The 14,323-nt window shown below is 47.4% G+C and overlaps 2 protein-coding genes across 2 annotated transcripts; both read left to right on the top strand.

The window, feature by feature from the left end:
• Positions 1–1,392: 1,392 nt before the first annotated feature.
• LOC136496211 (uncharacterized) lies at positions 1,393–5,899 on the top strand. Its single transcript, XM_066491891.1, has 5 exons — positions 1,393–1,441; positions 1,906–2,249; positions 2,598–3,799; positions 3,882–4,796; positions 5,738–5,899. Exons 1-4 carry the CDS (start codon positions 1,393–1,395, stop codon positions 4,513–4,515), a joined length of 2,229 nt encoding a protein of 742 aa, XP_066347988.1. The 3' UTR covers positions 4,516–4,796; positions 5,738–5,899.
• A 1,388-nt stretch (positions 5,900–7,287) lies between these two features.
• Positions 7,288–11,446, top strand: LOC136497833 (glutamine synthetase, chloroplastic). The gene is made up of 14 exons (XM_066493701.1): positions 7,288–7,380; positions 7,510–7,798; positions 8,021–8,060; positions 8,230–8,333; positions 8,419–8,467; positions 8,764–8,870; positions 8,992–9,079; positions 9,201–9,329; positions 9,486–9,560; positions 9,876–9,929; positions 10,020–10,057; positions 10,409–10,568; positions 10,660–10,720; positions 11,149–11,446. Exons 2-14 carry the CDS (start codon positions 7,569–7,571, stop codon positions 11,286–11,288), a joined length of 1,275 nt encoding a protein of 424 aa, XP_066349798.1. The 5' UTR covers positions 7,288–7,380; positions 7,510–7,568; the 3' UTR covers positions 11,289–11,446.
• The last annotated feature ends 2,877 nt before the right edge of the window (positions 11,447–14,323 follow it).

The following is a 14,323-nucleotide window of genomic DNA, read 5'->3' as shown; positions in this document are numbered from 1 at the left end:
GCCCCACATGCTTGCGGGTGAGCGCAGCAGGCAAGACCTGGGGACTAGCATGTGGACGTCCGGGCGCTAGGCACGCCCCTGCCCCCTGGTTTTAAGCCAACAGAAAGCCTCGCTCCAACCGAAGGAGGGCACGCCACAGATGGTAAACTAAGGCAAAACGGAACTTCTCAAAAACAAAACACATCTAGAAGACCACAAGAAAAGCCAGAGAAACATCAAGTTCAGCATGACCAAGGTGGTTAGGACCGTTTTTTGTCTAACAGTATCAGGATCCTATCAGAGTTTACAAATTATATATTTTATATAAAATTTATTTTTTTACACTTATTAAGTGCAAATTCTTGGTATTATTTTTTGAATATGTTGGTAGGCTGCTGAGGACGGAGTTGATGAGGATGACACGGCCTGCTGAGCTGAGGAGCGATGCCTTCCATCCGGCGAGGTACCGGTCCACTTTGGCAATGAGGGGCGCGAACGTGGACAGCTGCAGCTTGGTGTTGGACAGGGGCAGACCAAGGTAGGTCTGCCGTCTGCGGGAAGACCCCACGTTGGCATTGCAGGGTGTCCATCATACCTCGCAATTGATCCTCATCCACGTTCATGGGAGTGACGGTGCTCTTGGAGAAGTTGATGGCGAGCCCGGTTGTAGCTGCGAAGCTATCGAGCGCCCTTTTCAGGTGGTAGGCGGACTCAGCTTCCGCCCTGACCACCACTATGGTGTCGTCAGCGTATTGGAGCACGGCGCAGGGGGAATCGGAGAGGGGGTGACGGATGGCACCGTTGCTCTTGATCAGCATCTGGAGAACGTCCGCAACCAGGAGGAAGAGGTAGGCTGAAAGGGCATCCCCTTGACGCACCCCCTGCTTGCAGGTGATCCAGGGGTCGGGGACTCCATTCACCAGGATCGCCGATCTCGACGTCACTAGCAGTGACTTGATCCATTGAATCCATTCCCCTGGGAAGCCACGGACATGGAGGATTGTCAGCAGGCTATCCCAGTTCACGGAATCAAAGGCCTTGGCGAAGTCAAGCTTAAAGACGAGGGTCGGGGCTCGGCGTTTGTGGCAGCACTGGACCAGCTCCGCGGCGTATACGAAGTTCTCCGATATGGATCGCCCCCTGATGAATCCTGTCTGATCCACATCGATGAGCTTTGCAATCTGTTTCTGTAGGCGGGTGGTGAGCAGCTTCGTAAGGATCTTGACTGGGCAGTTTTGCAAGGCCACCGGCCGGAAAGCCGATGGGGTGATGGCAGCCGGCATTTTGGCAATGAGCACAATCAGGGCTCTGTTGATGCGCTGAATGTCCACCCGCCAGCCATGGAAGGCCCGGAGGAAGGACATCACCGCGCCCCGTGTGAGAGCCCAGGCAGCGGAGTAGAAGCCAGGCCCCATGCCGTCTGGTCCGGGGGCGCTGTCTTTGTCCATCGCCCGCACCGCTCGTAGCGCCTCTGAGTCCGAGAACGGCTCGATCAGCGGCGCGGCGTCAGCGCGCACGTGACCGTCGTAGAGGCTGACCAAGTCGAAGTCCTAGCTGGGCGCCGACTCACCGCCTAAGATGTTGGTGTAGTAGGCGGTGAGCGCGGCGACCTTGTTGTCATGAGCCACAATCGGGGTTCCGTCGACCTCAAGGGTTCGGATCCCGTTGTGGCGTAGCCTGGCGGAGGCCCTGGCGTGGAAGAAGCGAGTGTTGGCGTCACCTTCGCGGAGAGCTCGGAACTTCCCACGTTGCTTCCAATACGCGGCGCGCTGAGCGATCACCAGAGCGATCTGGTCCCTGCACAGCCCGCGTAGCCGCTGCTCGCCCGCCGTCAAGTCCCTGTGTTCTTCATAGAGGTCCAGGAGCAGAACTATGAAAGAGGCGTTAGAGTAAGCATACAGAGGCATTGAGTTATGGCGTGACCAGAGTTTGGCAGCCCCCCTGAGCGCTTTGATCCGGGCAGCCAGTCTACCAGCAGCGTCCGAGGGGGTCTGAGCATAGGACCAGGCATCAGCTACGGCCGGAATGAAGGTGGGGTTCTTGAGCCAGCTGTTCTCGAATCGGAAACGATTGGACTTAGGGATGGAGGTGGGAATGGAGAGGATAAGGGGAACGTGGGAGCCGAGGCGAGAAGAGAGAGCGGAGTTGGGGAAAACAGAGCAGAAAGTGTTGTTGACGAGCACACGGTCAAGGCGGGCAAGTGTAGGAGACTGACGTTTGTTAGACCAGGTGTAGAGGCGATCGAGCAGAGGGAGCTCAATCCACGCCAGGTTGTCAATGGCGGCGTTGAATTTCTCGGCCAAACCCCGGTTGAAGCCTTGGGTGTTCTGATTGTGCATACTGCTACTAGACTTGACTAATAAAATTGCTTGCATTAGCAAGAGTTACTTGAGCCATGTGTTATACCTTAAGGTACCGGCATTGAATTATATTGTAAGTGCATGGCATATCATAATCATAATCTGGTAAAGGTAGCTATTTCATCTGTAACTAGAAGGCAGGTGTCACAATCTTTTTTTAGATAATTGATGAAAGGGACGCATTATGTTTGTACTTTCTGAATGTCTTCAGCAGGTGAAAATGTGAAACTGACTTCCTGTAGGCATCTATTTTGTCAGGTGGAATCTGTTTATGGATTTGCCCACAGCAGAAGCACTGAGTCCCCAGAAAGTCTTACAGAAGCAAATAAAATCCTGTGCTTGATCATTGACACAGTGGTGCTCTTGGTGAATTCTTGTAAGATTGACAATTTGCAGAATCTGCAGCAGGAGCTAGTAAGGAATGTTCTGTCTTTGTTGTACAAAATCTGGAAGAGAACTCAACTCTTGAGATCGTCAACTGATTGCAACAAGTGGAAGAATAAACTTCAAAGTAAAGAATACGAGATACCTGAAGCTATTTTCAGGTTTTCGATTGGTCTTGCTTCTCCAGCCTGCCCAGAGCCTGATGTGGTCAGGAAAAGTATTTTTGGCCAAACAGTGTCTGACTTTGAAACTTTTGTCCTGGCCTACTGGGAAAAGTCACCTAATTTGTACAGGAGGAAACAAAGCACTCAGAAGGAGAGTCCTGTTTTGGCTGCACTGCACAGTGCTTTTAATCTTGGAACAGCACCTGATGCTATCATTGAATCATTACTAAAGGGTCTTGTTTCTTGCCCTGCTATTTCTTCTGATGAACTTGACATAAATTCATTTCTCCATGAGGTTCATGATTCCTTGGGTGATTTTGTAAAGTACAGGCAAGACATTAGAGTCATGAGAACACAAAATCCAAATGACCAAACCTCAAGGGGATGTGTGACAGAGGAACATTTTTTCGATGATGGATCAGTCTTCATGGATGAAGATGCATTCATCGAAAAATGTAAGCACGCCTTTAAGAATGGTTATTCGATTGCCTTGCGTGGCATGGAGTTCCGATCTGAAAAGGTTGCTGCTGTAGCTTCTGCCCTGGCTGATCTATTTGGGCAGCCTTCTGTAGGAGCCAACATATACTTCTCACCTGCAAGATCTCAAGGCTTGGCTCGACACTATGACGATCACTGTTTACTTGTTTGGCAGCTACTTGGTAGCAAGAAATGGATGATTTGGCCTAATCCGAAGCCACTTTTGCCTAGACTATATGAACCTTTTGACCCTTTAGATGGCACTTTAGATGAGAACAGTGGGAGAGTGGAGGTTTTGCTTGAAGGGGACATGATGTACATCCCCAGAGGTTATGTTCACGAGGCTCGCACTGATGTTGGTGAATCAGAGATGAATGCATATGCTGAATACTCACTCCACTTGACCCTTGCTATTGAGGTCGAGCCACCCTTTGAGTAAGTATTCTTTGTATTGATGTAGAATTCTTGCTGTGCATGTCTAGAGCTTCTGCTTCTAAAGTCTTTACGTTTGCTGCAGGTGGGAAGGTTTTGCGCATATCGCCCTTCATTGTTGGACAGAGAAGCAGCAGCTTAGAGATTCTCAACTTGTCGAGTTCAAGGGGAAAGTAGAAACTTCCTTATCTGCTATTGTGCTGCATGTGGCCATCAGGTTGCTCTCAGACAGTGATCCTATTTTCAGGAAGGCATGCATGGTTGCGGCAAAGTTTGGACCATCCAGTTCCTGTACAATGACTCACTTGAAGGCTTTTCGAAGCAACCAGAGGTCAACTTTCGATGAGATACTGAGGAAGATCGATCAGAACTGCAGCATCGAGGAAGCATTGAAGCCCATCGTGTTGGCAGTGAAAGAGAGAGACGACGAAGCCTTTCAGTGGATGAGCTGGCTGCGGCACCTGCCTCAGCAAGGAGTTGACATAATCGATTTCTGCAATATTTTCGGAGCCCTCCAAGAGCTGCTTGAGGCGTTCAACTCTAACCCTGACCAGGCCCTGGATGGCTTCACAGCCTTCAAGTCAGGGTTTTGCCAGCGCGTCGTGTACGAGGACGCGTGCGAGACCTTTGAGACTTTGCTTGAGATGTACAGGACGACTAGGACTCAGTACATGAGGGGAATGCTGGCGTTGCACGGTGCAGGTGCACACGTGAACTGAGCCGTGGAGAATGAGAAGTTTTTTTTTCCCCTGTGGTGTTTGGCTAGTCATTTTTCCTAGCGAGGAAAACCTGACCAGAGTGCTGGACGCTTGTATACGGTTGTAGTACCACACTGTATCGTTTGATGGTGCTTTAGTGCTGGTCAGATTGAAGCCATTGGCATCGTTTTGTGGTTCGTCAATCAGTTTTCAATTCAGCACAGTCTTGCCCCTGTCCAGCTCTGGACGTTTCTTCCGCCTTTCATGAGCATGCCAGTAAAGAAGTCACTGTTCTGCATGGGGTACAGCTGTCCCCCCAAAATTTCTGGAAAAACACCAACGGCCTGTTCGCTGGTTGGTTTCTGGGCTGGTTTGGGCTGGCTGGTGCTGGTTTATTGTGAGAGAAAAACACTGTTGGCTGACTGGTTTGGGCTGGCTGAAACTAACAAGCGAACAGGCTGCAAGTATATATACCCTTTAATATCCTGTACATGTATAAGGGCAGTCCCAATAAAAAAAACTAGTAGTTTCTATAACATAGGATACCGCACCAAAAAAATACTGCTTTCCAACCCATGGTTTCTATGAGTAATAACTATTTTCTCTTTCTCTCTCCCAACTCTATCTTTTCCTCCAATGAAAGTGCGACACGAGCTCCTTAGAAACTGGTGGTTTCTCCCCAATAGCGATTTCATGGTTTCTTGGTGCATTGGGTAAGAGTAGACCTGGTTTCTTCATGAAGAAACCATTTCTATGATTTTTGCTCTCTTTCTTCATTAACTACGTTGCCATGTCAGCATTTTGCCTACGTGGCAAGTCATTTAATGAGGATAGAAACCATCATCAATGCACCATTGGGACTGCCCTAATACTCCCTCCGTCCCAAAATATCTGTCGCTTTCGCTTCCCGAGAAACAATTTTAACAAAATATATATTAAAAAATATTAATATTTATGATACATAATTAGTATCATCGGAAAGATCTTTGAATCTAGTTTTTTAATAAATTTATTTGGAGATACAAATGTAGCTAGTATTTTCTACAAATCGAGTCAAACTTGTGGCACGAAAACCGGAAACGACAAATAAATCGGGACAGAGGGAGTATATTGTTAAATACAATTGCTAGTCTGCTCAGTCTATACAACAGCCCCAACACTCTACATTCATTGCTTTCTAGGCCCAACGACAGCTCAGTTTCAAACTGCACACGTATTGATGTATAAGCAATTTGTCGAACAGCAAGACGAAACGACGCGACTTCCTTCTCAACCCCGCCGGCAGCTGGAAAGACGGAAACCATCGTCGATTCGTCGCTGGCGCCTGACGGCCGGCCGGCCGAGGCGCTGCTGCTTCCCTGAGTCCCTGACGATCCCTCCGGCAGTCCGGCTACTTCCCCTGATGCAAACGGTAAAATTCAGTCTTGTTCTATTCCAATCAATCATTAGACATTAGTTCAGTAATCAATAGTTCTAGTTTACGAAATTCCTCTTCTAATTTGACCAATTATTTTCTTAGAAAATATTCGTCCTAGAGTACTCAGTGACCAGTATGTATTTAATTTTGTTATTGCAGAACATCAAGCAGCATGAAGAGGAATAACAATCTTGCATGTCTATGGAATGCTCATGCTCAGAAATCGAAAGAACAAAAGGTATCTTTTTCCACTCCAAATCAACCCTTTGGCGCCATTAGGGCGTCCGCAACGGCTGGGCCAAATCGCCAGCTGAGGTGGCCATGGGATAAGATAAAAAAAATGACAATACCAAACTGTGCAGCATTCACGGAGGAGAGAGGCAGACACATGCTCTCTTGGTAAACGTGCGATCTAGCGCTTCAACACTCACTAGCGCGGTCATTTCTTCCGTTCTCTTTCTTCCAGAAAATATAAAATATGTTATTTGCTAGCTATTAGATAGCTTATTGGGACGCCCTTGCGCCAGCGAGTACATGACGATTCTTGGCAGCTAATGTAATGTCGCCTCCAATCATTGGCCCTCTCCGGTCAGAGGCTCCACGAACCACATACTATTTGCTTGAACACGTTACATTACAAAATGCCGGTCAATTAATCCTACGCAAAAACAAAGCCAACGAGGAGGTCGCTGCTGCCGCGCTCCAAGCGGGAGGAGGTGGTGACCCGGCCTCGCGGCAGGCCAGAGCACCGACGTGACAAGGAGAGCCGCACCTATGCAGCCTGTTCGCTTGCTCGTAAACGATCGTAAATTTTTAGCCGGAAACAGTATTTTTCTCTCACACCAAATCAGCCAGCAGTAAATAATCCACGATACGATACGGCCTCCCGGACAGGCTGATGACATCCTGGAAAAGGAAAACTCGTGGATTTTACCCGGATTTGTTTGTGATCGGTGCTGGGCAGGCTCGGGCGGGGGGCGTCATAGCTCCCGGCCTCGTGCTGCCTTTGCCTGCCTGCCTCTGATTGCTCGCCAAGGGCCAGCAATCTCTCGTCCACCCAACGACCCGCGGAGCCCTATCCCCACACGCAAAAGCCAAGATGCCTGTTGCCGTCGCGGCCATTGGGGCCACCTTTAGATGGTTTTTTCAACCTGATGAATAGTACCACTTTCGTCTTATTTAACAAATATTATTCAATTGTGGACCAACTAGGCTCAAAAGATTCATCTCGTGATTTCCAACTAAACTGTGTAATTAGTTATTTTTTTACCTACATTTAATACTCCATGCAAGCGGCTAAAAATTAATGTGATGGAGAGAGAGCTAAAAAATTAATTAGTTATCCAATTTTGAAGGGAACTGATCAAGGCCTGGATGCGAAATATTTATACGCGCTCCGCCCCCACAACCCGACACCCGCCTGCTCTCTCCCCCGTCGTCTCGTCTCGCGTCGTCTGCGCTCGTCACAGGTGAGTGAATCCGCCGAGAGCGATCAATGCTCGGTGCCGCACTACTCTGTCTGCATTCGGTGGTCTCCCGCGTGCCGGCGTGCGTGATTCCGGGCGCTGGTAGTTGACGCGCCGGTTGCTTTGCTGAAGGTGTCGACTGCCGAGTGGGTGGAGGGGCGGCGGCCGGTCCGTCGTCGGTTGGTTCGGGAATGGCGGCGCAGGCGGTGGTGCCGGCGATGCAGTGCCAGGTCGGAGTGAAGGCGGCGGCGGGAGGCAGGGTGTGGGGCGTCAGGAGTAGGACCGGCCGCGGCGGCGCCTCGCCGGGGTTCAAGGTCATGGCCGTCAGCACGGGCAGCACCGGGGTGGTGCCGCGCCTCGAGCAGCTGCTCAACATGGACACCACGCCCTACACCGACAAGATCATCGCCGAGTACATCTGGTACGTGCGTACCGTAGCGATTTGCCTTTTTACAAGCTAATAAAATAGCATTGGAGCCACTGAAGGCCATCACTTCTGATTCTGAAGCTTTTATGGGTGCTGATTCGTCTCTGCTTTCCAGTTCCTGCTCCCCACTTAGATAACAATGTGCACCGGATGCTACTTTCGTGAGTACACTTTGAAAAAATATATTCTAAAATGAGATCACACAACATTGTGTAGGGTCGGAGGATCTGGAATCGACATCAGAAGCAAATCAAGGGTGAGCATTCAACGTCACCACCACCACCATCTGCATTTCCTTTATTGGACACTTGGGCAGTTCCCAGGTCTTTAGAGAACGAATCGATGATTACAGGGCACTCTTTTCCTGATTGTATATCGCTTTTACTTGGCTATATTCAAAATAAACCTTGATGCCTGTGTTTCAGACAATTTCAAAACCAGTGGAAGATCCCTCAGAACTACCGAAATGGAACTATGATGGGTCAAGCACAGGGCAAGCCCCGGGAGAAGACAGTGAAGTCATTCTATAGTAAGAGGGAAATTACAATATATGCGTTCTTTTATATGCAAGCATTGTACTGTTACATTTCTGATGTTTCTCTTTCTGTTTTCAGCCCCCAGGCTATCTTCAAGGACCCATTCCGAGGTGGCGACAACATTTTGGTACCAACCATCCCAACCGAATCAGCCCTTCATATACACGTTTTTAGCCTTTTTGTGCCATTCCACATAAACTTGAATAAAAGGGCTAAAAGAATAGCAGTTACTAGTTACTAGAATGCTACTGCCTTTTCAACTAGTCCTTTAGCTGTAATGCGTTATTTGATTCTATTGTAATTGTGGCATATCCCTCTTGGACTGAATGCCACATTGTCACCTGAATGCATTGGCAAACATGCTGAACTTTAACTAGCATGTGCATGACAGCACGCTGATTAATATAAAATTTGGCTTCCCAGGTTATCTGTGATACCTACACGCCACAGGGGGGACCCCTTCCTACTAACAGACGCCACAGGGCTGCACAAATTTTCAGCGACCCAAAGGTTGTTGAACAAGTGCCATGGTAATTATGACTTAATCACATGTGCCCTATAAATTATAATGCAAATGTCACTATTATTTTCTCATTGCCTACACGGAATGAGTTGAAAGGTGAAACACTTGCTGTGTCGTTTTCCTTCCAGGTTTGGCATAGAGCAAGAGTACACTTTGCTCCAGAAAGATGTGAATTGGCCTCTTGGCTGGCCTGTTGGAGGCTACCCTGGTCCCCAGGTAGATAAGGAGAAAGAACTTGGTTTATCATGACATTAATGATGTTAGCTTATTGACATACATGTCTTGTATTGGCTTAATGAGCACAGTTTTGAAAAACCTTTGTGTCAAAATATGGCAGGGGCCATACTACTGTGCCGTAGGAGCAGACAAATCATTTGGCCGTGACATATCCGATGCTCACTACAAGGCGTGCCTTTACGCTGGAATTAACATTAGTGGAACAAACGGGGAGGTCATGCCTGGTCAGGTATGGCTGTATTACTTCTATAAACATGTAATTTGTATTTTCTTTTTCTAAATCATTGTGGTATAGCACCACCACTCCACCCCTCATTTCTCTTCTTTGCAAAGGAAAATATAAAATTGTTTAACAGACAAAACATCATAAACCTTATCTGTGCAGTGGGAGTACCAAGTTGGACCTAGTGTTGGCATTGAAGCAGGAGATCACATATGGATTTCAAGATACATTCTCGAGGTACCTGAAATAATAACTAAGGATTTCCCCATATCGTATCTTTTTGTTTCTTTTCTTCTTCCTAATTATTAGAGCATATTTTACAAGTCCAGCAGCTTATTATAGTAAGGCATTTATGATTACACACAGCAACATATCATGATTGAATTAGGCATTTCAGAATAATTTTCTCCTGGTGAAAAATTATATTTCATGTTATCTGTATTGTTCAAAATATCTGAGGCTTGAAGCCCATGATTTCACCTTTAGCTAATACCAATTTTTGCATTGTCATAAACACTTCTAAATAAATATTGTCCTACTCACCTTTATCAGAGAATCACAGAGCAAGCTGGGGTTGTCCTTACCCTTGATCCAAAACCAATTCAGGTATGCGGCCACCAGTGAGTTGTTTCAAATCATTACAATGTAATAGAATTAAAGGAATCTTAACATATAGCCATATTGTATTGGTGACAGGGTGACTGGAACGGAGCTGGCTGCCACACAAATTACAGGTTACAGTCTTTTATGCTAATAATGCTTAATTTCTTTCCGTTTTTAGTTCATGGTATCTTTGTCATCAATGGACAAACACCAGAATGCCTATAGCACTATAGTTTCGCATATGCTGACTGCTGAGTGTTAAAAACGCAAACTGCTGAGTGTTAAAGAAAAAAGTTTGTTCTAGTGTTCTGGAAAGGGAGTAGAAGTGAAGTATTAGTGTATCGTTAATAAATTGTTGTCTATGTGAATGGATCCAGATGAGTATCCATTCACATCAATACTAACTTTCGTTATTTAATATTTTTCCCAATACATTTGACACACTGGGACTGACAAACAATCTGAATTCCTTGCGAATGTAGCACAAAGACCATGCGCGAAGACGGAGGATTTGAAGAGATCAAGAGAGCAATCCTGAACCTTTCTCTGCGCCATGATCTGCATATTAGTGCATACGGAGAAGGAAATGAAAGAAGACTGACAGGGAAACATGAGACTGCTAGCATCGACACCTTCTCATGGGTATGGATGGAGCACCTTTCATTATTTTTTGCGAGTCCACTGAATATTGTTTATTTGTAAGTTGTACCAATGAAACATTTTCATTTATCAGGGTGTGGCAAACCGTGGCTGCTCTGTTCGTGTGGGGCGAGATACCGAGGCAAAAGGGAAAGGTACATGTTCTTGCAGTGTTCCCTGAAATTGGTTACAGTTGGAACTCACAAAATACACCCCACCCCCAAGTAAATAAATAAATACCACAGTGACATATAACTTCCCCCTAACTTTGCATCATCTTGTTGAGTTGGTGTACCTTCTAACTGGGGTCGTAGTTACTGCACTCTATCTGAATGGCCCTATAATGTGCTTGGTTTCCAGTTCCTTGGGGATGATTTTGAGTAAATCTGGCCAGATACACCCTCATTCGCTCAGGGCATCAGTAATTTTCTATTTTGCATCTTGTCAGATGATTTTTGACATAACTCTAATCCCTATTCTTAAAGCAAGTGCTGCACTGCTGCAAAATCCATGCATCTGAATTTAGTAGCTTGAATTACAAATCCAGAGCCACTTATCCTTTTCACCTTGTCCACTCCAACAGGTTACCTGGAAGACCGTCGCCCGGCATCAAACATGGACCCATACATTGTGACGGGGCTATTGGCTGAGACCACGATTCTCTGGCAGCCAACCCTTGAAGCGGAGGTTCTTGCCGCCAAGAAGCTGGCGCTGAAGGTATGAAGCAGTTGAAGGATAGTTCAGGCACGAATAAACTGGTCCACAACAAAATTGATCTTCTGTTCATTGGCGTGGGTCTTGAGACTCTGCTCGGCGCCACTCTGTAAAAAATTACGGTTTCTGGACCCACATTGTCTTTGATTCGTTGGTTACGGTTGTTACATTTTGCTTGCACACCATCACACCATGTTTGGACTTGGCCTGTACTTTTTGACTCCATTTGGGGCTCAACGATGGACAGTTTCAGTCGTCAAGTCTGGTTCTTCAGTTGTGATGCCAGTCTTAAGTCTTAACCCTGTCAGGTTAGGGCTTCCCCAACGCACCACCGTGGCGTGCTGCCCCCAACATCCACGTCGACATCAGACAGCCAAGTAGCCTCGCAAGGTGTCAGAGCACCCTGCAGAGGAACCGATGGCTTCCTCTGACAAAAGAACGGAGCAACAACTGGATCTATTTAGGTCTCGTTTAGATTGCGAAAAAATTTCAACCCGATAAATAGTACCACTTTCGTTTTATTTGGCAAATATTGTCCAATCGTGGACCAACTAGGCTCAAAAGATTTATCTCGTGATTTTCAACTAAACTGTGTAATTAGTTTTTTTTTACCTACATTTAATACTCCATGCAAGCGGTTAAAAATTGATGTGATGGAGAGAGAGTGAAAAAACTTGAAATTTGGATGACATCTAAACAAGGCCTTAGTTTCTAAAAATTTTCACCCTAAAGTGTCACATCGAATCTTGCGGCACATGCATGGAGTACTAAATGTAGACGAAAAAAAACTAATTGCACAGTTCTCGGTAAAATCGCGAGATGAATCTTTTAAGCCTAATCAGTCCATGAAAAGCCTTAAGTGCTACAGTAACCACATGCATGTGCTAATGGCCGATTAATTAGTAGAAATGAGATATAGTCCCGGTTGGGAACTAGCTCTACTCCCGGTTTTCCAACCGGGACTAGCAATCCGGGACTAAAGGTGTTGTTCTTTAGTCCTGGTTTGCCACAACCGGGACTAAAGATCCTCCCAGCTTTAAAAAAAATAATGCCTCCCACCGCTGTGCCTCGTGAGATTTGAACCCAAGACATCATGCACTCCCGCCCGCGTAGCTTACCACCCCACCTACATAACACATCTAACAATGGATGTGATGCTTTCCTTTTAAACTAACCCATCAGGGAACCTTTAGTCCCGATTGGTGTTACCAACCGGGACTAAAGGGTCTACCTTTAGTCTAGGTTGGTATTACCAACCGAGACTAAAGGTTGGAAGACTTTTAGTCCCGGTTCGTGGCTCCAACCGAGAGTAAAGGTCCACCTTTAATCCTGGTTGGTGTCTCCAACCGGGACTAAAGGTCCCCTGCCACTGTGCCGAGCGCAGTAGCTGTTGGGCAGGGACCTTTAGTCCCGGTTGGAGATACCAACCGGGACTAAAGGCCTCTCTAGTCCTGGGGGCAAAAAAAAATGCCGAGGCTAATGCTAAATTGGGACATCGTTCTAAAGTCTGTTCTCTAGTAGTGTCATTAGATTCATCTCGCAGTTTCCTGATGAGTTCTGTAATTTGTTTTTTTATTAGTACTTAAAAACCAACATTCTTTCGACACATCAATATGACACCTACGTATTTTCATTTTGCGAACTAAACGCAACCTAGAGAAGGCGGACCGACGTTTGCTGGCTCAGGACCACAGTTAAATCCAGCGTTCTCTCTCTTGAAGCATGAAAGATTCCAGTACTGCTTGTCTCAGACTAACGCCAACCTTTTCCCATGAGCAACATAGTACTGTACAGGCTAGGGGGACCATGACAAGACAATTCATGTACAGTCTGCGATGGGTGAAGTGTGGTTTCAACTTGTCTAGACCTACGTGGAGTTTGATTTTTCTCTGGGGCTAACGCTCACATATGCCTGCGTTGTTGAAGCCCTTATGATTCTGAGCTGAAAGCATGCCTATGTCACTGACTCACTGGCTATTTGCCCTCTGATCTACACCCTCGCACGATTGCATTTCGCACAGCGGCTGGGACTGATCGGATGCTCCGGTGCAAGCAACTGCAGCATCGCACGGCAGAGGGCAGGGTAAACCAACAGTGAACAACTTCGCAGAGCCAGGGCTGGCATGTCGGCAACATGCCAGTAACCGATATAGCTACCTTTTCAACGGTGTTTCTTTTGGGCCATTTTTAACGACGATTTGACGTACGACCAGCTGCTATTTGTGTGTGGATCAGCACAGTGACATAGCACCTATCAGCGAGAGAAGCTATTGCGAACACAAGGTTGACAAATACCCTTGTATGTTCGTTTTGTTATGAGTGATTATCAATGTGATCCACGAAGTAGGTTGAGTGGTGACTAACCCTACCATGACAAAAGCTATGTGTGCGACATGTCTTTTGGCTTGTGTTGTGCAGGTGTGGAGCTCGGATGCGGTGGTCGACGGCGAGGTGAAGGTCAAGGAGGACGTGCCGTGCCGACAGACCGGGAGCGGTGAAGGACGGACGTGAGGCTTGGACCGAGGGACCCAGAGGCCGGGTGACTAGCCGTGGTGGCTGACACTTGGGACATCGACAAGTGCAAGAAGACATGGAGTGACGGTGTTGACCGGGTCAAGACGGCGGACGCGTGAGTCGAGCGAGGCTCAGGAGGACTTGGCGGGCCGGCCGGTCGAGGACGGCAGTGACACGCGTCGGATGGCGGGGGACGCGTATGGAGTACGCTACTCGCGGATGGTTTGATGGTTTGGACCTCAAAACCATCGGATGGACGGTTTACGGGTTTGGGCCTCAAAACCCGGGCGGAGGTTCCGAGGAGGGACGGACGGCACGTGGCGGCATCGGGGAGTTCGCGTCGAGGCGAAGCTACCGATGAGAAGGCGCGGTGGCCGTCGGATCAAGATTACACCGGGTTGGACAACAACGCCCTTAGGCTTAGCGGTTCAACTCATTTGTATCCAGGGGCAAAACTGGGAATGTGTAATAGCCCTGTTAAATAGGATGAGGGAGCCCCCATCTCCCTCACCTCCTCTAGTTTTCATTTT

This window comes from Miscanthus floridulus, chromosome 12, assembly GCF_019320115.1.
Source record: "Miscanthus floridulus cultivar M001 chromosome 12, ASM1932011v1, whole genome shotgun sequence".
Classification (NCBI taxonomy): domain Eukaryota; kingdom Viridiplantae; phylum Streptophyta; class Magnoliopsida; order Poales; family Poaceae; genus Miscanthus; species Miscanthus floridulus.
Note: the sequence above shows the minus strand (reverse complement) of the source record. Positions and strands in the feature narration are given on the sequence as shown.